This window comes from Macrobrachium nipponense, chromosome 19 (genome assembly GCF_015104395.2).
Source record: "Macrobrachium nipponense isolate FS-2020 chromosome 19, ASM1510439v2, whole genome shotgun sequence".
In the NCBI taxonomy this organism is placed as follows: Eukaryota; Metazoa; Arthropoda; class Malacostraca; order Decapoda; family Palaemonidae; genus Macrobrachium; species Macrobrachium nipponense.
Window position 1 is genome coordinate 56,765,471 of NC_061088.1, and position 26,271 is coordinate 56,791,741.

The 26,271-nt window shown below is 38.8% G+C and overlaps 1 protein-coding gene across 14 annotated transcripts in view; it reads left to right on the forward strand.

The window, feature by feature from the left end:
* Nucleotides 1–26,271, forward strand: part of LOC135217291 (atlastin-like) — a 473,758-nt gene that overhangs the window by 20,887 nt on the left and 426,600 nt on the right. For 6 of the 14 annotated variants that reach the window (XM_064253090.1, XM_064253142.1, XM_064253100.1 and 3 more), the window contains exon 2: nt 1,016–1,115. Coding sequence is in view for 2 of the 14 variants with exons in the window: in XM_064253157.1 (XP_064109227.1) it covers nt 15,363–15,385 (23 nt within the window). In the remaining 12 variants the exon portion in view is untranslated. Of the gene's footprint in view, nt 1–806; nt 1,116–15,303; nt 15,386–26,271 lie in introns of those variants that run through there. The other 8 variants (XM_064253054.1, XM_064253126.1, XM_064253064.1 and 5 more) reach the window with 4 other exon arrangements.

A 26,271-nucleotide genomic window follows, 5' to 3' on the forward strand; every position in this document is an offset into this window, starting at 1 on the left:
AGTCCATCTAGGTCAACCAAGCATTATTCTTTTGCTTTTTTAGAATGCTGATTGCACTTCATTCCGTGAAGACTTAAGTTTACATTAATAGTAGTTAAGTATCCAAATAATTTTATCATAAAATTTTACATTTTTGTAAACCCTACCATATAAATATACTGCAATTGTGTACTATTGTTTGTTTCAAAGTGCTACATACTTCTAAATACATACATGCACTCATACTTGTACATACGCATATGCTCACAGACTGAGATACTGAGAGCCAAGAAAGGCTCTGGCACAACTCCTTTGGTCAGTTTATACTGACAGGTTATTTTATCTGTACAAGTTTTTCAGTTTGTATTTTGATATCAGAAAAGCTTATTTAACATTGAAATCAGTGAACAAAAAAAAAAAGTATTTTTAATAAATTGTGAAAGATCTCAAGAAGTCAGATGCCCCACCACCTCTCCCGACCCACCCTGCACACATTTTTGGATTAAACATTTCATTCATCTGTGCAACCTTGTTGTCTTCTTAGCTGTTGTTCAGTTGTCAGAGAATTTTATTGTTGGCTGAAGTTGATTGTTTTTTTTCTCACCAAAAATATAATTTTTTTTTCAAGAATTTCATGCCATTTTCATGCTTAGCTGCACAGTACATATTACATATAAGGGTTATTTATGGAGGACTTCTAAAGCCCCTCTTTACTTATTTCTTCTAGTTTACAATCCCTACTCAAACAAATTTCTTTGTTGCACTACGTACTATATCTTATGTTAGATTTAGTGAGGCTCTAAGTTATACAAATATATCCCATATAGGCTACATGTTAATGCTTTTCCCAGAAGCTCCATAACTGAAAAATAATTTTGTGGAAGAGACATTGTGTTGAAGTGATGAACTGGAAATTCAAGATTTTATCCATGTTTTAGTTGACTTTGACTAGTGCTCCATGATAGAAAAAATAGAATTTGTGAGTTGAAAATATTAACTTTTAACATTTTAAGAGTGACTTTATGCTGGATTTCAGAGTGGTTTTTGAGGTTACTTTGTTAATGAGAAAAATACTTACAAAAAGTGAAGAAATCAAGTCATCTTGCAAGATAATCACGTTATTAACCCTGGATAAGGTGAGTAACTTTTATTATATTTGTGTGAACACTTCTTGTGATATGTTTTTATACATACTATGTACAATTTTCTTACAGTTATTTTATGTTAATAAAAGCAGGTTTCATCTTGAATATTCAAATGATCTAGTGCCGTGCATGTGATTGTTACCAATAATTGAGTCATTTACATTAGTAACTGTTGTGATACTAATCAAGTAATTCAAATTACGTCACTGAATTTTATACACAAATTTTGTATTTTATGTTGGGCGTCACTTGGCTTTTTGTAAATCCATGTTACGTAGTGCTGTTGGTACCACAGTTCTTGGGATTTGAGACTTAAAGTATACTTGAACACCACCAATACATATCAGGTTGACAGTGTAGCACAATGGGACTCGGAAAGTTAGCCGTTGCTACACAATATACAAACCCTCGGTCCATGACATCCCGTAGGGGGATAGTGCCAACAGTGGACCTTGTGTGTTGCGCTGTAAACATTACTTAAGGTTCTTTGCAGTGTGCCTTCAGCCCCTAGCTTCAACCACTTTAATTCCTTTTACTGTACCTCCTTTCATATTTTCTTTCTTCATCTTACTTTCCACCCTCTCCTAACACTTGATTCATAGTGTAACTGCGAGGTTTTCCTCCTGTTACACCTTTCAAACCTTTTATACTGTCAATTTACATTTCAATGCTGAATGATCTCGGGCGTTTGGCCTAAATTTTATATTCGACTCGCCTCAACTCGGTCCTTTATAATAGGAATATACTTACGGCGAAGCTGGAACACGGCCATTAAAACTCTTGAACAAGTTGTCTAGGCAATTACTATTGTCTGGTAGGTAGGGAGACCCACCTGCCCTGATGTAAAGATTCCACTTTGCTTCGTCTGTCTTCCGATGAAAGCATGTTTTTGTACAAGTAACTTACCCAGCAGATATATACTTAGCTATAGACTCGGTCGTCCCGACAGAATTTCAAAACTCGCGGCACACGCGACAGGTAGGTCAGGTGATCCACCATTCCCGCCGCTGGGTGGCGGGGTCTGGAACTATTCCCGTTTTCTAAGCCATAATTTCTCTGTCGGTTGAACGAACAACACCTATTGTTCGTTCCTCCATCTTGGATTTCAACTCGTTTGCCGAGAATTTGGATTGGTTTTTTGGTGACGTATTCTGTTTTTTCTCTGGCTTGGCATACGCTTATTGTGGACTGTTTTTCGACTTTGGTTTTGACTACTCTTTCACGATGTCTGACGCTAAGGCTTCACCTATGTTTAGAGTTTGCAGTAGGGAAGATTGTAAGGTTAGGCTGCCTAAATCGGCATTAGATCCTCATAGTATTTGCGCTAAATGCAGGGAGAATGAATGTTCTTTTATTAACACCTGTGTTGAATGCGAGAACCTTACGGAGCTTGAATGGAAGGAATTATCATCATATGTTAGGAAGCTTGAGAGAGATAGAGTGAGAAAGGCTTCAGCTAGGTCATCTAGTAGATCTTGCTCCTTAGAACAAGAAATTAACTCTCCTTCTAACAATTTTCCCTTAGCCTCAGCTGCTTCTCCCTGTTCTGAATCCAAAGATTCTTCGTCAGAGAGGGAAAATGTAAAAGCTTCAATTAAGAAACTTCAAGCTCAGCTACGAGCTCTAAACCAAGGTAAGAGTGGTGATAGTGACTTGTGCAGTGTCCCCAGTGCAGTGGAGGGGGCGTCTGACCGGTTCCTCATTGCTCCTAGGCCTAGACCGCTTCCAAACTCCCAGGACCAGGGGAGGAGAATGTCGAAAGCCGCAGGGAGGATGCAGAACATCCCCAACGGTCAGGCGTCCCTTCGGCAGATCCTGTTGTTAAGTCCCAGGCTGCCTCGGATTGCCGCAGAAAAGGCGTCCTAAAGGAGTGTTTTTCGGCCTCAGACTCTTCCTCTCCTAAACGAGGATGGAGTTCAGCCTCTCTTTCGCGCCCTTTGAAGAGAGCCTGGAAGGTGCCTAACGGAGACGCGGCTGGACTCCAGCCCAGAGCGTTTTTCCCGCCCGGATGATTGGCCTTCGGGACCTAAGAGACTAGACAAGAGGAGCCTTCTCTTCAGGATCCTACGAAGAAGTTTTTGGTTAATCTGCAAGAGCAGTTAGCTTCTCTCGTAGGCTCTTTTGCTAAGGACTCTACAAGGAGGAAGGATGTCTCGCTCCCTGTTAAGAGTTCCGCTAAGCGCCCCGCTTCGTATAGGAGAGAACCCTCACGATCTCCAGGGCGTTTATCGCCTTCGTCGAGAGACTCGTCTGATAGGAGTTGTTCTCCTGAGAGAAGAGCCCTTTCGCCCTATAGGCTGTCTTCCCCGAAGCGCCCTCTGAGAAGTCGCGAATCGAGCAGAAGTCTCGATCGGTTTAGGTGCAAGGAACCGGAAACCGATTTAGGTATCAGGATCCCTTGGGTCTGCAGGACCAGGAGCCAGACAGGCGCAAAGAGGCAGCAAGACGCAAGAAAGGGCGTCAAGAGCCTCTTAGAACACAGGATTCAGGACGTCAGGATTCTGCTAGAAGGCAGGAATCAGGACGCTATGAACCAGGACACCATGAGTCAGGGCGCCAGGAGTCAGGGCGCCAGAAGGCAGGACGCCAGGAGTACGTTAGGCGTCAAGTGTTAGGGCGCCAAGAGCCTGTTAAGCGTCAGGAATCAGGACGCGGGGATCTTTTCAAGCGCCCTGAATCAGGACGCCAGGAGCCTAGCAAGCGCCACGAACCTGACGAACCTAGACAACAAGAGTCTAGTAGGCGCAAGAGTGTTTCCGACAGGCAGGAGCCTCACTCTTCGTATAGAAGTGCTAATGTTCCGCGCTCCCCTTCTCGGGAAAGGAGTTCTTCTCCCGGGAAGAGCCAGATCACTCCAAAACGATCTCCTTCTGTGGATCATTTGGACCCAGGTATCGGAAGACGAAGAGCCAGTGATGTAGCAGTTTCTGACTACAAGAGACTTTCTCTTTTGCTGCTAAAGGAGTTCGGAGACTCCCTTCATCCTGCGGACCCTCCTTCACCAGGATCGTTGATGTCCAGCACTAAAGCTCTCAAGTCGTCTTCCTTCGTCAAGATGCGCCCCGCTCTTTGTATGAAAAAGGCATTAAAGACTTTTTCAGAGTGGTTGACTTCCAGAAGGGAAGCGGGCAAGACAGTTTTTTCCTGCCCTCCTTCCAAGTTAACAGGCAAACCAGGAAGGTGGTACGAGACCAAAGAACCTATGGTTAGGTCTGCCTTCTTCCGCAGATGCGGATTTTGCTTCCTTAGTGGACTCTTCTAGGAGGAAGTCGTTGCTGTCTGCTAAGGCGACTTGGGGCATGTGTGAGCCAGACCACCTTCTAAAGGGCCTCTTTAAAACCCTAGAAGTCTTCAACTTTATGGACTGGGCTTTGGGAGCGTTAGCGAAGAGAGCTCAGGACACTGACTTTGTTTTCCATGGAGGAACTATTTCGAGCGTCCTGGCTTGCCTGGACAGAGCGGTCATGGACGGTTCTGTGGAAGTTGCCTCTCTTTTTGGAACGGGAGTATTAAAGAAGAGATCTGTCTTTAGCTCTTTCTTAGCAAGAGCAGTATCACCTTTGCAAAGGACATCTCTTCTTTTTGACACCGTTATGCCCCGCACCTTTTTCCACAAGAGACTGTTAGAGGTTCTAAATCTCTTACGGAGAAGGCAACTCAGGATCTCCTCACGCACTCAGCCAAGAAGTTTAGGCCGGCAGTGCCTATAGAGAAAAAAGAGAGACCCTCTTTTGTTCAGCCCTTTCGAGGTGCCTCCTCTTCTAGAGCCCCTCTTAGAGGTCGCAGACCAGAGAGAAGGAGTAGACCATCTAGAAGGTCCTTCGGGAAGTCTAGATGAGCAGGAAGTCCTCCAGACGAAAGTAGGCGCCAGGCTACTCCACTTTGCCAAAGTCTGGGCGCAGAAGGGAGCGGACTCCTGGTCCCTCTCTATCCTGAAAAAAGGATACTTGATCCCCTTCAGGGAAAATCCTCCCTTGACGACAACTCCAAGGGAGTTGACCGCAAGATACTCGGATCCGGTCCGAAAGCTGCTATGTTGCAAGCAGTGGAACAGATGATTTCCAAGGAAGCGGTAGAACTGGTTCAAGATCTCCAGTCTCCAGGATTCTACAATCGGCTATTCCTGGTACCGAAAGCATCGGGGGGATGGAGACCGGTTTTCTAGACGTCAGTGCCCTGAATTTCTTTGTATTGAAGAAGAAATTGTTTTTTCAATGGAGACGTCTTCCTCTGTTTCTATCTGCTCTTCGTCCAGGGGACTGATGGTGTCCCTGGACCTTCAGGATGCGTATTTCCATGTGCCAATTCATCCGGCAGCAAGGAAGTATCTGAGGTTCATGTTCCAAGGGAAAGTGTTCCAGTTCCGAGCGATGTGCTTCGGACTTTCGACTGCCCCTCAAGTCTTTACGGACATCATGAAGAATGTAGCTTATTGGCTACATCTGGAAGGGATCAGGATCTCGTTATATCTGGACGATTGGCTAATAAGAGCCCAATCGGAGAAAAAATGTCTGGAGGACCTATTAGTTACTCTAAAGTTGACAAAGTATTTAGGACTTTTAGTAAATCACAAGAAATCCATGCTGACTCCCCAGCAGAGTATTGTCTATCTGGGGATTCAGATGGATTCTCGGGATTTTCTAGCGTATCCTTCGCAGGGAAAGGAGAGAACGCTGCTTAGAAAAGGTGTCAGTCTTCTTAAGGAAAGAACATTGTTCCGCGAGGGAATGGATGAGCTTACTGGGGACCCTCTCCTCGATGGAACAGTTCGTTTCCTTAGGAAGACTTCACCTACGACCCCTTCAATTTTATCTGAAGGAGAAGTGGGATTGGAAGTCCAACAATCTAGGAGATACATTTCCAATCTCGAAAGGGATCAAGGAGAATATCCGTTGGTGGTTAGATCCACAGAAACTAAGCAAGGGAATCTCCCTTCGCTTACAGACCCCTCCGCCTAGCGTTGTTTGCAGACGCCTCAGATTCAGGGTGGGGAGCGACCCTAGGTTCGCAAGAAGTGTCAGGCACTTGGGAAGGAGAACAAGTGTCCTGGCACATAAACAAGAAAGAGCTAACAGCCATTCATCTAGCTTTGGTTCATTTCGAGGAACAGGTCTCAGGTCTGGGGATTCAGATTCACTCGGACAACAACAACAGCCCTCGCTTATATAAAGAAACAAGGGGGGACGCATTCCTTTTCCCTGTACGAATCAGCAAAGGATCTGCTGATTTGGGCACAGGAAAGGAAGATCTCTCTCCTCACAAGGTTTGTGCAGGGAGAGAAAAATGTCCTGGGTAGATCTGTTAAGCAGAAAAGAACAAGTCCTACCCACGGAATTGGATCTCAATCCTCAGATTTGCCAAAACAACTTTGGCATCTGTGGGGAAGGTCCAATATAGACCTGTTCGCGACCAACAAGAATCACAGATTAGAAAACCTATTGCTCCCCGATCTCGGATCCTCAAGCAGTAGCAGTAGACAGCTTTCTGCTAGATTGGACGGGCTTGGACGCATACGCCTTCCCTCCTTTCAAGATAGTAGGAGAAGTATTGAGGAAGTTCGCTTGCTCGGAAGGAACAAGAATGACCCTCATCGCTCCCTTCTGGCCGGCTCTCGATTGGTTCACAGAGGTGCTGGAGTGGTTAGTGGATTTTCCAAGATCGCTTCCACTAAGGAACGATCTTCTCAAACAACCCCACTTCGACAGGTTTCACAAAAACCTCCCCGCTCTAAGTCTGACCGCCTTCAGACTGTCGAAGGACTTGTCAGAGCAAGGGGCTTTTCACGAGAAGTGGTGAAGGCTATTGCAAGAGCCAGAAGAGATCTCCACTTCTAAAGTATATCAGTCGAAGTGGGAGTTGTTTAGAAGATGGTGTAAGGGAAAGAAAATATCCTCCTCCAGTACCTCTGTAACTGAAATCGCAGAGTTTCTCCTATATTTGAGAAAAGACTGTAACCTGGCAGTTTCAACAGTGAAGGGTTACAGAAGTATGCTGGCCTCAGTTTTTCGACATAGAGGAATAGATCTGACGAATAATAAAGATCTTCATGACCTTCTAAGGTCTTTTGAGACCACGAAAGAACATGTAATCAAGAAGCCTAGCTGGAACTTGGATGTGGTCCTCAAGTTCCTAATGTCGGAAAAATTTGTACCGTCTCACGCAGCTTCGTTTAGAGACTTAACGAGAAAGTCATTATTCCTTTTTGCGTTAGCAACAGCCAAGAGAATTAGCGAGTTGCAAGCTTTGGAAGGTAAAGTGGGGTGTAAGAAGGATTCAGCGATTTGCTCCTTTAAACCATTTTTTCTAGCGAAAAATGAAAATCCCTCAAAGCCTTGGCCAAGAAGCTTTGAGATAAAAGGACTATCTTCATTAACAGGGAGAGAACTAGAAAGGACTTTGTGTCCAGTCAGGGCACTCAAGTTCTACCTGGAGAAGAAGAAGTTGCTGAAAGGTACAGAAGAAAGTCTTTGGTGCTCTGTAAGAGATCCGAAAAGAGCGATTTCTAAGAACGCCCTTACATACTTCATAAAAGATGTAATAAGGGAAGCTCACCTTAAGTGCGAAGAAGAGCATCTCAAGGTTCTCAGAGTGAGAGCTCATGAAGTGAGAGCCATAGCTACGTCTATGGCATTTCACAAAACATGGTCGCTTCAGGCTCTTATAGAGTCGACATTTTGGAGATGTAATTCGGTGTTCGCCTCTAATTACCTAAGAGACGTTAAAATTTCGTACGAAAAGTGCTTTGCTCTGGGAGCGTATGTTTCGGCGAATTCAGTGCTGGGAGAAGGGGCTGAGGCTAATCCTTCCTATTTAGTTTAAGGCTTAATTTACTGTTTATTGGTGGTTGTTTTTATTGGTTAATTGTCAGAGGGAATAGGGACCCTCTTACAATTCATAGATTGTAACAATACTAACATGGTCAGGTGATCGGGATTGGCTTCAGTGCTCTTTGTGATTTGTTTAATAACCTTAACTCTGTCATGTAAGAGGGCGAGTCTCCATTGATATGACAAAAGGTCAAGGCTCTACCATGTAAGTGGGTCAGCCCCCATTGGTACGATCCAGTATAGGCTCTGTCGCGTAAGCGGGCTAGCCCCCATTGACACGATCCAAAGAGTTATTCAACCATAGGTTCATTCCTCGTTGAAACTCTTGAGGCAAGCAGACTCATCGACAGTAGTCATGAAGTCTTCAGCCCAATAAGGTAGGAACTATGGATTATGTTATCCAAGAACATAGGTTGTTTTTTCCCTGTTTTTTAATGTATTTAGTTTAAGTATTATTTTGTTTTTAGCTGTCTCTTGCCCGCCACCAAGGGTGCCAATCAGCTAAGTATATATCTGCTGGGTAAGTTACTTGTACAAAAATGATATTGTTAAGATACAATAAAGTTTTGTACATACTTACCTGGCAGATATATACGATTAATGGCCCACCCAGCCTCCCCTCAGGAGACAGGTGGAAGAGAAATTATGGCTTAGAAAACGGGAATAGTTCCAGACCCCGCCACCCAGCGGCGGGAATGGTGGATCACCTGACCTACCTGTCGCGTGTGCCGCGAGTTTTGAAATTCTGTCGGGACGACCGAGTCTATAGCTAAGTATATATCTGCCAGGTAAGTATGTACAAAACTTTATTGTATCTTAACAATATCATTTTTGTGAGCTCTTGCGACTGTCGTTAATCTTGATTTTCCTGGTGGTATCATTCTTTTATTGTTTTAATATGTTATGAATATACTGTTTTTATATTGATAATTGATATACAATCCCAATTTTGTGATAGCCTTGCAAGCTGCCTTACCCCTTCATGGTAAAGATGTGTACATAACCCCTTATCACCTTCTCTCACCCTTTGATATTAAGGGCAAGACAGTATATTTTGTTATTGATTGATTTCATGCTTACGCCTTAGAACAGTGGTTCTCAACCTTTATATGGTCCTTCCTTCAACACCCCCCTTGCATATGTGAGTAAAATTCCCTCCCAGACTTGAGAAAAAAAAAAAGAGAAAAAGAAGGGGTTTCGATGGATAGATAGGGAGGGAGGTCAACAATTACAAAACATTGTAAGCCCAACGAACCTAACTAGAGTTGTAGACTCTAGGAAAGTAACATTATAAGGTGGTACTTTTGCATTCTTTCATAAACTTCTGAATATTAGTCCCTCACTTGTTTAGAGAATAATGAATATAATTAGAGAATTTTTTTTATTCATTTTTCCCTAGGGCTTGCGCCTCCCCTGGGAATTGCTGATACTCCCCTAGGGGGGCATGCCCCCTAGGTTGAGATCTACTGCTCTAGAAGAATTTTCCGGAGGAAAACTTCAGAGGTTCGCCCTCTGTTTTTCTCTATCAGGTTTCTTCCTTCACCCTCTTCACTCGCTTGTCGGGCGAGGAGGGTTTTTGGGGGCTGGTTGTGCTGTTGATGTTTGGGGGATCTTTTATCATTTTGGAAGGCAGTGTCCTTTGGTTGAAGAGGAGTCTCCTTTTTTATTAATCATGTTTTCTTTTTTCTGCATGATAACAGCAAGCTATAGTAGATCACAGTAGTACATAGATGACTGGATATCTCTTCGTGTTGGTTCTCCTAACCCTCGGGATTTTACCTGACACACGATGGCATGCTGTGACATTGACCCTTGAGTGTGTGTACAGTTCTCCTGCTGTGAATGGTATTAGAATGCTGCTGTTATCCTGAAGTATTATCAATGGACAGCATCTGCTTCCATCTGCCTGTTTCTGACGACGTCTATTCTTCATCCTGCAGAAGAATCCCTAGGGAAGAATGTCATCCTCCACTGCCCTTCTCTTACTTTTTTGAAGCTCGAGGAGGCCTCAGGATCCAGACTGGCCTCCTCTGGCCAAGAAGAGAAAGGATGCTTCTCCCATAAGAGGTCCTTCCTCAGGATTTCTAAGGGGCTGCCTCCTTCCGAGGAGGCAATGGGTTCTCTCATCTGCCCCCTGGGCTTGCGTTGGGGAGCAGCGGGAGTGCAAACTTTGGCTTGCATTCCCATCGCCTGTGTGGAAGTTCACCTCTGGACAGGTGCTGTGCCGGGCGCTTGTTCGCAAGTCATGGGTGCTTGTGTTTCTTTGATTCACAAGCATCCAGAACTGTTGATGGAAAGACATTTCACCATCCCAGTTTAGGCACAGAAGAGAAGAGACGGACAAAGCATTCACATGTCTCGTCTCTTCCCACCAGCACGGCAGTGCTTGGTAGGTTCCCACCTGGTGTTTCGATTCTAAAGAATCATACGCCTGAAGAAGCAGGGAAGCTGAGAAGGCAATGGGTTTTCTTGTTGGCTCTTGGGCTTGTGTGTTGTTAACTGTGGAAGCAGGCTTCAGCTTGCATTCCCGTCGCTTGTCTAGAGGTTCGCCTCTAGTTAGTTGCTGTGTCGGGCGCTCGTTCGCGAGTTGTTCTGAGTGCTTGTTCTATTGATGCGCAAACATCCAGAACTGTTGACAAACCTTCTCAGTTCAGGCACAGGATGAGATAAGGGGGCAACGCATCCGCTTGTTTCACCCCTTCGTGCCAGCATGTCCATTAGCACTCCTTGAGTGCCCGTCAGTGCTTGGTAGGTTCCCACCTGGTGTTCTGATTCCAAGGATTCAAACACCTGAAGACAGTGTTCTCCATGGCTCTTTCCATCCTTTGGGTAGATTCCAATTCACAGTCTCCTGTGGGGTCTTGCATTTTGGGAGCCTCATGTGCATATTCAGTTGAATCGCACCTTGATCCAGTCTTCAATGCCTGCATATCAGACTGGTTCTATGCCTGTTCTTCATCGACTTCTATGGAAGTCGAGAAGGATCTCTTCCAATGATTATCTAATGAGATTCGGGGGTATCGCTGAGCGCTTGAATTCCTTGGAATTTTGGGGACTCCCCGAGTGTTGATTGTCTGTGATTTCCATATACTTGGGCAAGACAGGCATTTCTGATGATTGTTCTCGCAAGAGTTGGGAAGTCTCGCCGAATACTTGATTTCCCTGGAATTTCAGGTGCTCGTTGAGTGCTGCCGTTCGCTGTCGCTGAGTGCTTGGTTTCATGCAATCTCTGAGCACTCGGATGGGAAAAGCTTTCCTGATTATCATCTTTACGGGAATCGGGATTCTTGCTGAGTTCGTGAATTGGTTGGCGAGATGAGCCTCTAATCACTTGAGCGCTTGGTTTCATTAGGAATTCTGTTGCTCAGATGTCAAGATGAGACTACCAGTACAGGAGAGTTCACTCTTCAGTATGGTTTGGGTTTATGCAGAGCATGGACCTGTATGCCAACACCTTTTTGGTAATGTTCAAGTCCCGTCCTTGGGTCTTGGGTCCAAACACGTATGACAGCAGACACAGAATCCCTCTTTATTCTTTTTTTGGAGCTTCAGCTTCGAAGGAGAGTAGTGAAGTTGGGAGGAAGTGATAGTTCTTTGCTGACGATTACCACTCAATTATGTATATGGTTGTGATCTGCTCAGCTCACTCGTGACAGCTCAGGCAAACTCTCTTCTCTTGATTAGGTTGGTTCTTTGCCTTTTCTGTGTTGCTGTTTTCATGCAGTCTTGATGTCATCTCATCAGATACTATAGTTCCGCAGGAATGTGTCGTCGTCTTCATCGTCATTGTGTTCTGCCTCCTCCTCCTCCCCTTTGTCTGTTCTACTTAATTGGTCTAAGAAGAAGAAGAAGAAGAAGGTAGCCTCTCCCCCCCTAAGAAGCTCTGCCAGGGAACTGCAGAGGGTTTGCCTCCTTTCACAGAGGAAGCAGTTGGATATCCTGTAGGCTATCCTAATCCATCGGGGCTAGGACCAGTTATCCTTACCCATGGGTATAGTGTTTTTTTGAGCCATAGGTACACAGACTTCAGTTTGTAATCTTACCACTGGTTCTAGAGATTCTGCGTCTAGAACTGGTATTGCCTCAGGGAGAACTTGTTCGCAAGACACTGAATGTACAAGCCCCTTTGGGGAATTGTGCATCCAAATTCGGTGCTGGAGAAATAGCTCACCGTCCCTTTTCTGGCGCAGGACAGGAGAATGGTGTGGTTCGTTCAGTGACTTACCCCTGCTTGTCATCGCTAGCATGTGAGGTTTTGACCTTGGAGAAGACAGTTCTCACCAACCAAGGGTGCACTCAACTCCACTCAACTCTCACTCACGTTCATGCAGATGAATCAGTTTGTGGAAGAGAATGCTCCATTTGGTGAGTGAGAACCTCTGCTCTCCCTTCATAAAGTATTACTTGCTGAGGCAAATATATTTTCCCAAGTCTGTGGATTGCCATCATCACTGCAATTTGATGGTTCCACCAGAAGGGCAGGTGAGAGCATTTAGTCTGTTCTCCTTAACTTTTCCCTACTTCCTGGGTTACACCAGGATTGTTTGCCTTTTTAGTCATATTTCTTCCGTCAGATCAGTTTTCTAAGCGTCATAAGCCACAACCATCGTAAACCGGGGAGTGCCTGTAAATCTTAGTTTAACCAGACCACTGAGCTGATTAACAGCTCTCCTAGGCCCAAAGGGTTAGACATTTATTATAATATTGTTTTTAAAACTAAAAAAAAATAAAAATGAGAAAATGCAGTAAAAATATAAACATGAATACTATAGCATAAAATATAAATAATTCTCTCTCTCTCTCTCTCTCTCTCTCTCTCTCTCTCTCTCTCTCTCTCTCTCTCTCAGTACTGTACACACATATCCTATAATGAAATATGAATAACTGTCAAATCATAAACATAAAACTCCAAGAAGTTCTCGATGCCATCATAGCTAAAATGTACTACCCTTATGTGAAATTTCCTTAGAATTTTCAATCTGCTAGTGCTACTCGTAAAGAACACCATAACAATTGTGGCCATAGTCATCTTTTAAAAGCCTTGCATACTTCTGTTATTTTTAACTTCAATACCAAAATATGAATATCAGTACAGTGGACCCCCCCATACTCGCGTTCTCCGGATTCACGGACTCACGCTTTCGCGGATTTCTCGGAAACATTTCCCCACATTATTCGCAGAAAATTCGCACATTCGCTGTATTTTTGTATGAGAAATATCCACAAATTCCTGGGTTTTTTTATCAATTTCATCATAAAATGCGCTTTTTGTGATAAAACTATTAAAAAAGACAGGCATAAAAATTTGTAGTGGGATTTTCTTGAGTTTTAACAAACAAAATAGGAGGTTTAAAGCATTTTTATAGGGGTTCCAACTATTTGCAGGTTCTAACTATTCACAGGGGTTCTGGTATGCATCTGCCGTGAATAAGGGGGGACCGTTGCACATAGTTTTAATTTATAAAAAGAAGTTGGAGATGCTGAAAACACTTTATTACAAAGGTTTTTGTTTTCATCATTCTCTCTTTCCTGTCTTTTCAATATGGCATCAGTGACCTTATACTGTGTCTGATGCTATATTATGTAAACATCCAGGTAATTAGCATTGTCATATCAGGATACGGGGTTACCATGCAAGAAAGGTATACCCGTTCATGTCTGATCATGTTGTTTTTAAAAATGGTTATCATTACCTTGATAAAGGCTTCCTCTCTTTTGGTGAGTCAAGATCTTTAAATAATAAGATATTTTAATCAGACAGATTCTAATGATAGCAGTACTATTTGTCTTATCAGTGGACTTTAGATCATTAAAGATAAGATACAGATACTCATATGTAAAGTGACAAAAAAATTCTGTAGTTTGCTGTTTATATTAAGAAATCATTTAATATGCTAGTCATAATTTCTAATAGGAAATAAGCTGAAGGAGATTTAATGTGTTGAGTGCTTTAGTACAGTACATCTTTTGGCTTGCTTATATAGCAAAAGGATACACACTTATTAATCCCGGTTGCAGTATAAACGATTGCAATTTTGTCAAGATTGTTTTAAAAATGCTATTTTCTTATGTAATTCATATATTATCACAATTTTACAATATTAATGAAAAAGTAATTAGTGAGAAAAGTTGAGTTCCTGTAGAAATAACTGAAAATTAGATCTACCAAGGTTTAAAGGTTGGGAGGGTGGGCTGGGGGGTAAGTGGATACCTACATAGCATGACTTTGTTGGATGTGGTGTGTTTTGAGTGTGAATGGTCTGCAGTAGAGAGAATATGAAAAGACGAAATAATCTTAGGCATACATACAGAATAATGGCCTGCATTTGGGAGATAATGAAAGTAATTTGAGGAGCCATTGGAGATTTACTACTTGTACTAAAATGCCTAGTTGGTATTCCAATGGTAGTTTAGATAAATCTTTGGCTTTTGTATTATTTTGTCAAATTGTCATCATAAGCTGTTCTAATAGAACAGCACAGTATACTGTATTAATAGCAGTGTTGTTGATAATGGTAGCTTAACAGTAATGTGTTCAATAATTTGTTTACAGGTAGCTTAAGAAGAGTATGATGTATTATCAGTGACAAGTTTCATGTTGAAAGTTTTTTCAATATCTTTTTGAGCTGTGGAATGCAGGGGAAATTCTTTTCTCAAATCTGAATTTGACTGGCTAAATTAGTGAATTATATTAAATTATGAACATATTTTAATTCACTTTTTTTCCCATGGACATGCTCAATATCTAGAATCTGTCATGTCAAACAATAATTATAGAAGGGTAAATGTATATTAATTTTGAGGACATTATAGCATTTGCAGATGACTCATGTCCTAAGACTGATTAGTTGTCATTTTTGGGATTCATGTGTTTCAAAGTTTCATTCTTTTTTTCTTATAAGAATAATTAATTATATGAGCACCACAATTGTTTAAGCTTTTACACTATACGTAGTTTATTTGCAGCATTTGAAATTCCAGTATTTGTTGATGGCATTGTAACCCAGGTAATTTGACATACACATTGTAAGTGTTCTTGATAGATGTCTTTTTAGACTAATGCAAGGTGAATCACACAGCTGGCACCTGGTTGAGTGTACCAGAAGTATTTAGCTTTGATCTTAGAATCAACATTTCTTTTTACTTATTCATTTTTTTGTCAGTCACAAGAGAAATAATGGTTTTCTGTATATGAAGTCAGTTTATATTTCTTTTTTCCTTCTGTTTACTTTAACTGCCACAATGAAGATAAGAAAGGTTATGCTAACTTAAACTTATAATGGGTGCCAATAATAATCTAGCTGGCACCTGCATCACAGGTGGAGTTTGTTGGCATGTCATGCTCAGAGTCTAGTGCCATTTGAGGTACAGTGGGGAACATACTTGTTGCTGTGTGTGTGTGTGTGTGTGGATGTGTTTTTGTGGAAGGCAGCAGTGAGTATGCTTCAGTTTTCATTCATTGTATTTGATAAATTATGTAAGGTGATTTGAATCCATGAAGAGGTTAATTTCTGGTTTTTGCAAACCTAATCTGTTAAATTAGTTGGTTGCCTAGTAGTTATCTATCCATGTGAATAGTATATTTGGATGTTTTCATGAATGTGGTTGGTTACTTAAGGCAAATAAAAGAAGCCTAGTTACTTTTAGGTGCATAGTTTACTGTATTTTTTAAATAAGTTTAGAATTATGATATTTTCTTTTCACCTGCCATGAACTTCAGTTAAGTTTGTTTTAACTATAATTTCTGAATTTTTTAAGTAGATCGATCTTGTATATATAATGCACAACCCTTGGCTCCAGTCACATTTTCATGATAGAAGTAATTTCTATGAATGTATGGGCGTGAGCTGCAGAATGTGTGGTTATGGATATATTTAGACATAAAGGCATGGTGGTGAGAGTAGATCAGAGGTGGCCAGGTGGTGCTTTATGATGTCACATGGTGCATCCATATTAGGGAAATCCAGAGTCAGTGCCTCAAATGTGGAAGAAAATAGTGCAGAAATACATGACCTATGATTGTGTCTGTATATTGAAACTGGTTGGTGAGGCATATAGATGATTCATCTTCATATTTGGGGTTGTGAAAAGCTTTTCTTTCTTAGCATTGTACCACATAAGGTACTGCATCTTTATCTTTTACTAAAGATTATAAATATAACCTAGGAAAGCTTTATCAGTCATATTCTCTGTGTGAAAATTATTGTATTGATTGATGTATACACGGAAGGAAAGAGTATTTGTGTAGATGACGTGGAAATTCTTTTGACAACAATAGAGCATTAAAACAACATGAAATACGGTAAAGTCAATGGACACTGTAGTTTTGAAAAGTAAGGTTGTGCATGAACTATATTTCTTTAAAATTCCTTTAAAATGAATACAGTAACAGCTGGGGGATTTAGTATACATAACAATAAGGAGACCTCCTCAGTGGACATTAGCATTTTTGTAGCCTTTAATTCATAAAGTCTTCTCTATAATTTTTTCATCAGTGTGTAGTTGGTGTATTAGGTTTCCCAAGGTCCTGTAAAGAGTTTGTGGTGGCCACTCAGAGGTGTTCTCTCCCAGAATGTTTTGTGTCTGAGACAATATTTTTCTGTCATTTTCCTTTGAAGAGAATGTTGGGTATAGAATTGAGTGACCAACCAGATCACTAGGTCAAGTTGGATTAAGCCGAATAACCTGAAGGCTCTGCTTCTAAATTTTGACCAACTATTGCTCTCCTGAGCATCCAATAAAGTACCTCTCCTTGTTCTGCTACTTTCTCACGATTAACATCACTTACTGTCTCTCTCTCTCTCTCTCTCTCTCTCTCTCTCTCCTCTCTCTCTCTCTCTCTCTTCTCTCTCCTCTCTCTCGCTCTCTCTCTCTCTCTCTCTCTCTTCTGCTTCTCTCTCTCTCTCTCTCTCTCTCTCTCTCTCTCTCTCTCTCTCTCTCTCTCTCTCTCTCTCAATTCGGGTTGCTAAGAAGCAAGAGTACAAGCTGGCACAAGGCCAGCTTAATTCTTTTAAAATGGAGAGACAGAGATGAGAAGAAATACCCGAATCTGAGTGTGAAAATAGTATAGAAAAATAATAAGATAATAGGTAATGAAAGATTATGTAATTATAGAATAGTAGATAATGAAAAGTTATGTAATGGTAAAAGGAGAAGGAGAGAAAATAAATCTGCTTGATAATAACAGGCACAGATTAAACACCTTTTCTTTCATAAAATATCTAAATCTTTCTCAAGTTTTCCGTGGGGGAAGCAGAAAGAACACTCTTAGGAGAGGTTTCCGTTAGTATAAGCATTGTGAGCAACTTATAGAATAGTAATGCTGCCATATACATATACTGTATACGTATATATATATGTATATAATTCATTGGTAAATTGAAAGTTTATGTAATTAGGAGCTGATAACTATAATCCTTTTTTATTAATAGAAAATGTGATCATTACATTTTTTATCTTTTTAAACAGTACACCTTTATAGGACAACTTATCATAGTATCAACCTCAAATGAGTCAAAATTCCAAAAACTTATTTCCATTTAGATAGAGCCTAAAAAATAATAATTAATACAATTCAAGAAATCTGTACTAACAAAATAAAAAAACAAATAAAACCATAATATTCCAACTTTTACAAAAATGAATCGTACCAATGCTACGACATATACCCAACAACAGAAGTTTGTTAGAGCTGAAAATATCCTCTTGTTACACTCGGTATAGAAAATTGGCCTCTGAGCTTCACACTTGATGAAAAATTAATGAAAAAGTAGAGTACAAAATAACTTGAGTTATATACTCCACTGTGCAATACATAAATTTATTTTGTACTCTTGGTATTGAGTTTTACTTCCATATCTTGTTGAAAATAACTCTGCAAAATAACATCTATCCTATAACTACCTAAATACTAGCCATGAGTAGTAGTTTTTTTTTTTCCAACACCATTCCTAGCCCTAAAAGAAACTTGCTTTTCACCATGACTTCTTACCCTTTACAAAATCCTTACCACATTCATCAGCTCCATGTCCATTACTCTTCATTTTCCACACTTCAATACTGGATGACTAAACTGTATATAAAACATTTTTATGAATTAGAGAAAACCATGCCCTAACACACAACACTTTCTTTTATTAAAGCTTTCCTTATAAAAAAATTAACCAGTTTGATTTCCTTGGCTGTGCTCATAGGAAGGCTTACATATGGTACTATACCAGTGACTTACATCGAAGTCCAAAGTCAATAACTTGTCTTGAACCTGCTATCTTTCACTAAACAAAAATAAAGGTAAGTAAATAACAGAGATATGCAGTTTTATTTCTTTAAATCTTTAAAGCTACATTTTTCATGGTATGGATGCATAAGCACAGCCAAGGAAATCAAATTGGTAAATTTTTTTTATAAAGAAAGCTTTACACACACACACACACACACAAACCACAGTTTCGTATTAGGAAACACACTAAGCTGAGTAATAGGCACAAACTTACAGCAAATGAAAATTATTAAAAATGTGTTAAATACAATCCTGTATTCTTACTGAGGAGATCCTTTTTATGGTACATGCATGTAATAAGTTTATTATTAATATTTTCCTATAATAATACTATATGTGTAATAATAATACTATAAATGTAATTACAAAATTCATATGTGAGTATTTAAAATACAATAATCCTTCCATTTCACTCTTTTAAATACTGTAAGGACAATCTCTCTCTCTCTCTCTCTCTCTCTCTCTCTCTGCTGCAAGTGTTAGAAGTACGTATTTATGTACGTACATATATTCCTTTAAGGGTACTAATGTTTAGGATTATATACTTTGAAATTATATTGATACAATCTCTAATATTAATACATTAATATGATAATAATTTAAGGTAAATTTGATGTAGGATGTTACATAAGGTTTACATTTGATGTCTCTCTCTCTCTCTCTCTCTCTCTCTCTCTCTCTCTCTCTCTCTCTCTCTCTCTCTCTCTCTCAAGACAAACATAATTGTTCAGTCCTCTCTTTCTCCCTTCTCTGGAATAGATAGTATGGGAAAGGTTGCTTATAGAAGTTTCTTTCAATCTATTGATATCGTAAGGAGTTATTCTCTCTCTCTCTCTCTCTCTCTCTCTCTCTCTCTCTCTCTCTCTCTCTCTCTCTCTCTCTCTCTCTCTCTCTTATTGGTTGTTTATATATTTCCAATGGTAAAAATGTTCAAGATGACTTTGGAATGATATTGATAATATATACCAATTCAATGGATCTTTGATGTAGGATGATACTTTTAAGTATACATTAGGTATTTGAAATTTCAAGATAGGCAGATATAGGCATTTTTAGAAGGGAGTTCTAACAATTCGCAGGTTTGAACTATTTGCGGGGGTGCCTGGTACACATGGGATTTCCTTCATTCTTACATAATTTTTGAAATTTATAAACTAAAACTTTAGTTGTCACATTAGTATTTTCTTTAGTGAATTGATGTTGTTGCTGTATACATTAACCCTTAAACGCCTATTGGACGTATTTTACATCGAGATAAATTGTCTGTCGGGTGCCGATTGGAGGTATTTTACGTCGACATAGAAAAGTTTCTTTAAAAATTTGCGGAAAAATACTTGTAGTCCTACCAGCCGAAAACTTTTGAATCACGTGCCTTGGGGGATGCTGGGAGTTCACGGATCAAGGCGTTGTTTTGTTTACAATCGTTACGCAGGCAATTATTTCGTCACTTTGACATAATTTTTGCACCATTTTAAATTAGCCGTTACATGGAGTATTATATATGAAAATGTGCACAATTTCATATAAAATACAACTAAAAAATACTCATGATTGTAGCTTTTATCAGTTTTGAAATATTTTCATATAAATAACGATAAGTGCCAAAATTTCGACCTTCGGTCAACTTTGACTCTACTGAAATGGTAGAAAAACGCAATTGTAAGCTAAAACTCATATTTTAGTAATATTCAATCATTTACCTTCATTTTGCAAGAAATTGGAAGTCTAGCACAATATTTTGATTTATGGTAAATTTATGAAAAAAAAAACATTTTCCTTATGTCCGCGCGGTAACTCTTCCGAAAAAATCATACGTGCGATTGTCGTAATGTTTGCACCATTTTAAAGTAGCCGTTACATAAAGTTTTATATATGAAAATGTGCGCAATTTCATGTAGAATACAACCAAAAATAATTGAAGGTTGTAGCTTTTCTCATTTTTGAAATATTTGCATATAAATCATGATAAATAGAAAAAAAAACCACGTTCGGTCAACTTTGACTCTACCGAAATGGTCGAAAAACGCAATTGTAAGCTAAAACTCTTACAGTCTAGTAGTATTCAGTCATTTATCTTCATTTTGAAACAAATTCGAAGTCTCTAGCACAATATTTAGATTTATGGTGAATTTAAAAAAAAAAAAAAAAAAAAACAAAAAAAAAAAAAAAAAAAAAAAAAACTTTCCTTCCCTCCGCGCGGGGATTCTCCGCCACAAATCTCCGAAATGCGTACGTCGCATTCTTGGAATTTTTTGTGCTGTTTCATATTAGGCGTTTCATTGAGTTTTATATATGAAAATGTGCTCAATTTCATGTAAAATACAAAAAAAAAGGATTGAAGATTGTAGCTTTTCTCATTTTTGAAATATTTGCATATTAAAAAAATATATTAAAAAATTCGACATTCAGTCAACTTTAACTCGTCCTAAATGGTCGAAAACTGCAATTGTAAGCTAAAACTCTTACAGTATAGTAATATTAAATCATGTATCTTCATTTTGAAACAAATTGGAAGTAAGTCTTTTGAACAATATTTAGATTTATGGTGAATTTTTGAAAAAAAAACTTTTTTTACGTCCGCGCATTACGAATTCATGCATCATTTTGTGATAATATTTTCTCTGTGTTACTTTGATCATTTTACAATGTATTATATACCAAAATGATCGTAATTTAGTGTACAATACAACGGAAAAAATGAACTTGTTAGCTTTTACGGATTTGCTCACTGTGCGATTTGAATACAATTACGTATATATGAAATTTTGTTTTCGTGCTGTCATATATCGCATTATTTATATATGATAATGATATTTTTTTTCATTTCTGATGGTTGCATACTAAACTTCAGGCAATGACAGAAAAAGGAGTCAAAAATGAACTCTCAATCTTGAAAACTAAGTGCGCTGTGATTTTTTGAATAAATATTTTTTCCGCTTCGGCACTCACTCCGAGACCCTCTCGGCATACGGGAGACGATTTTTATTATACCCCTTCGGCGTTTAAGGGTTAATATTAATATTTGAAAATAGTAAATCATTTATTTATCTTACAAAAAAAAACATACATCTCTGTAGGAGAGAGAGAGAGAATTACTATTTTATTATTATGTGATATCATTTAGTCTTATTAGACTTATTAACACAGTATTAATCAATATTAATATTTGAAGATTAGTAAGTCATTTTTGTACCATATATATATACACAGGCGGTCCCCGGGTTACGACGGGGGTTCCGTTCTTAAGACGCGTCGTAACCCGAAAATCGTCGTAAGCCGGAATGACGTTCTTGAAAACATGTCCACAGGGAAAATTTCACTACTAATTTGCAGTTTTTCTTAGGGCCGTATCTCTAAAATTATCATTAATTTACTTTTTTTCATGTGCAACACTGTGTATTCACAAATTACTGTACTGAGAGCGAGAGAGATAAAAGGAAGAAATAGAAACACCAAATGTATGACAAGTATCTTGTGGAGATACAGAGAGAGAGAGCGAGAGAGAGAGAGAGAGAGAGTTGTCCTTACAGTATTTAAAAGAGAGAAATGGAATGATTATTGTATTTAAAATACTCAGATATGAATTTTGTACTAATAGTATTATTATTGGAAAATATTAATGATAAACTTATTACATACACGTCCATGAAAATGATCTCATCTCAGTGAGAGAGAGAGAGAGAGAGAGAGAGAGAGAGAGAGAAGACGAGAGAGCGAGAGAGAGAAGAGAGAGAGAGAGAGATATTACATAAAACCATTAAATTCGTTGACCATTGTATGGCATTGTTAAGCTTGAGTGTCACTCGAGTTGAGGTGGGGAAATTGATACAGAAAAAGACAAAGGGAAGAATTTTCTTTTGCAATTAGTTATCGTATTATTACTACTTCTATTATTATTATTATTATTTGAAAATATAATAAACACGTCCATCTACCATAAAAATTCTCTCATCTCAGTAAGAAAGAGGAATTATCCTTACAAGTGAAATGGAAAGGTTATTTTCATCTCTTTAAAATACGACCATTATGAATTTTGTAATTAAAGTTTTATTATTTATTATTATTATTATTATTATTATATTATTATTATTATTATTAAATAACTGAAATTATCAATAAACATTTTACACACTAGTACCATAAAAATTCTTTCATCTCGCTAAAAGAGAGAGAGAGAGAGAGAGAGAGAGAGAGAGAGTGTTTATCTCTCTCTGTTTATAACGCTTCCAGCGAAAGAAAGGGAGGGAGTTACCACTATGTATGACACATTATTATCTTGTGTGGCAAAAGAGAGAGAGAGAGAGTTAACCTTAATTAAGTGACATGGATAGATTAGTACGTATTGTATTTCTTTAAAATACTATCACATATGAATTTTGTAATTACAGTTATTGTTATTATATTATTATTATTATTATTATTATTATTATTATTATTATTATTATTTGAAAGTATTAAAAACAAATAGTACAAGTACATAAAAAAATCTCGAGTCTCAGTAAATGAGAGAGGAGAGGAGGGAGAGGAGAGAGAGAGATGAGGAAGGAGAAAGGAAGGAGAAGAGGAGAGAGCGAGAGAGAGAGAGAGAGGGGGGGGGGGGGCAACGTAGAAGAGAGGAGAAGAGAGAAAGGGGGGGGGGGGGAAATGTCAGGACCACGTGATTGCAACACTGCAGCTCTCCCCCAGCTCTTCCCCCTCCTGGCTGTCACAGAACTTGATATATAGCTGACAGTTTTAGTACCTGGATCTCGAAAAAGGTTACTGGAAGTTACTTCAAGAAGACGGGATTTCCTTCATTCTTCTATAATTTTTTAAATATAAGCTAAAATCTTACTAATGCACTATGGTATTTTCTTTAATGAATTTATATTATTGCTGTGAATTAATATTAATATTTGAAAATAGTAAACTCATTTATTTATCCTACTAAAAAAACATACATCTTTGTAGTATAGAGAGAGAGAGAGAGAGAGAGAGAGAGAGAGAGAGAGAGAGAGAGAGAGAGAGAGAGAATTATAGTGATTATTTGTTTCGTTGGAAAATGAGAGAGAGAGAGAGAGAGAGAGAGAGAGAGAGAGAGAGAGAGAGAGAGAGAGAGAGAGAGAGAGACTGTGCTAAACTATAAAGGATTCTTATCTTATCATAGTATGTGTTTTTAAAAGCGTCGTAAACTCGGAGCGTCGGAACGCGGCATCGTCGTAACCACGGAACAAGCGTCGTAACCCAGGGCGGATTTTCAATGAATATTTAAGAAAAGCGTCGTAACCTCGGAACGTCGTAAGCCGGACCCGTCGTAACCCGGGGACCGCCTGTATATATATATATATAATATATTATATATATTATATAGTTATATATATATATATATTATAATATATATATAGATATAATATATATATATATATATATATATATATATATATATATTTAATTTATTTATATATGAAATCATATGGATAAAAATGCCTTTAGTAAGTCATGACTAAGACAACTGAACTTGTCTAAACTTTCTCAATGGTAGGAAAACAAACCACAGATAATGCCAAAGTGCTTCTCCATGGCCACCTGGCTTACAATTGAGCTTGACAGCCTCTATACAAAGCAACCCCTGCACCTTGGTATCTGAATCCTGGTGTATAGGACCAGCAGGTTAATTTCGGTCACTAAAAACCTGAGGCATCCTTCCTGAAGGAGAAGGTCCATCAAAAAGCCCCAAGGGATCACTTAGGCATATACGTAACCTGTACCGTTCTAAGACTGATACGGGAACAGAATTCATGGAAAATCTTGGGAGAAGGCTTGAGACAAATTCTGTATGACAGTTCCACAACAAATCCAAATGAAACAAAAGCTTTGATTCATGAGATGACCCTGCTGAGACGACAGGTGGATCCATCTGGACAAACTAGAAGCAGCAGAGGAAGAGCCATTAGTACAAATAGCTAGTTGTCAAAATGTGAGGAATACTAGGCAATAGAAGGGAATTGAATTGAGTAAGAGGAAGGTTGTCAGAAACAGAAGGAATAAATGATAACACAGGATGTGTAAATGACTGAACAAATGAAGTAATTCAGAAATTAGAACAAACGAAGTACTGAAGCTATTCAGAAACTACTAAAGTAATTGAAATGCAATGTCTATGACCCCTGGTAACTCAATCAGGTCACACACATCACTGTCACTTGCCAGATGAGGATTATGTTTGACAGTTAACCCAAGTGCATAACTCTACAAAATAAATCTTTTGGAGAACATGTCAAATTTGAGACTTAAGATGATTGAGAGAGAGAGGTACAGTTTGTTTCCCTGGAAGAAGAGGAGACCTGCTGATGCAGACAGCCCAGAGGGTGGGCTATAGACAAATGAAGGCTCTAAAACCTTCTCTCTCACAGGGTAAACCGACTGGTTGATTTGTGGCCACTAAAACCGGCAGCACAACGTCTAGGTTATTGACACTGTAATAAAATTATATAGGGAATTTAAAAGATATAAATCTTAAAATGTATATATAATATATTATATAATATATATTATATACTATATATATATATATATATATATAATATATATATATAAAACTAAAAGTTTATGCTTATTTGCTCTCAGTTTCAATTATTTTAGTATTTTGTTTGAGGAATGTGGTCTTTTCATATTGATAGAATTTTATAATTATTTATTGCTCCTTGTGATATTTTAATGAGGTCATTACAAATTACGATGGATACAAATCTTATTAAATGAATTGCTTGGATATTTACCTACTGTTCAAGGAAGCTGTACTTGGCATTCCAAGTAAAAAGATGATTGCTTGCCTGACCCAGTAGTGTGGTTTTATTTTTGTATGTTCAGGATGTAGGGTGGGGTAGGGGAACACCTATCTATTAGTAGACAAAATTGCATAAAAATTCCATTTTGTGCCTGAGAGAGTGCACACTGTACCCAAAACAAGACTACGTACACTATATCGCCCACCTACGGTATACTTGTAAACCCTCAACTCAGAGAATAAGTGTCATATTTTGCACTTGAAAAGTTTTTGGACCTCGGTCGGTGTTCCCCTACCATGGGGAAACACCAACTGGGGTGTGGGGGAACATCAACCCTTATTTTGAAAGTAATATTACCTGAAATCAATTTATATGATAACCCTAGCCACCCCCCATCATTATTAAGTGATGAAATGAAAGATAAGCAAATAAAAAAGTAACATTTATTAACAAAACGAACTTAACATAATGACATTGATATTTCATCATAATTCACTAAATATCACCTTCAACTCTACACTCTACACAAAAAATACTGTTCCACTTCATTTTAATGCACTAGTTCACCACCATAATTTATTTTCTTGGTAATATACATAATCAGTCACTTTTTGTTGTTTTTCCGAGTACGTATTTCAAAATATTCAAAATTTCATGCATCAGTGTTGGCGGTCGATGATCCCCATGTTTATGGTCAATGCTCCCCCATACCACCAATTTATTTATTTATTTATTTATTTATTTTTTTTTTTTTTTTCTCTCCCCACAACAATGCCATGGCAACCACTTCGAAAGGATTCACTTCATTTCACTTGATAACATGTCCATATGGTTAAATATCATAACAAAACTTAACTGAAAACAATCATGTCTTATTTACCGACGTGAAACATTAAATGAGAACCGTGAAAATAACAACAGACATCTGAAAAATTAATTTTCTTACCAGATAAACACAGATGTCGTGATGGCAGAAACCTGTTGCTCGTTTGTTGTTCACTGAGATGGGTGCTGTGTTGGTGGTGAGTTTCGGCGTGCAATTTGAAATGGTTTTGTACCAGAGGATTTGGTCAGTGTTCCCTCTCGGTCACTATTCACCCACCTCACCTGTTAACAGATTCTATCCTATAGAATTAGATGTGATCTTTATCATGTTAGGTAGACAGAGTTTGTGCTGGTTGAAGGAGTATCAACTAGGTGTGAAGAGTGTAAGGAGTGATCAGACAAATATTATAATTCATTCCAATTAACCTCCTAATGTCTCCACTCTCATA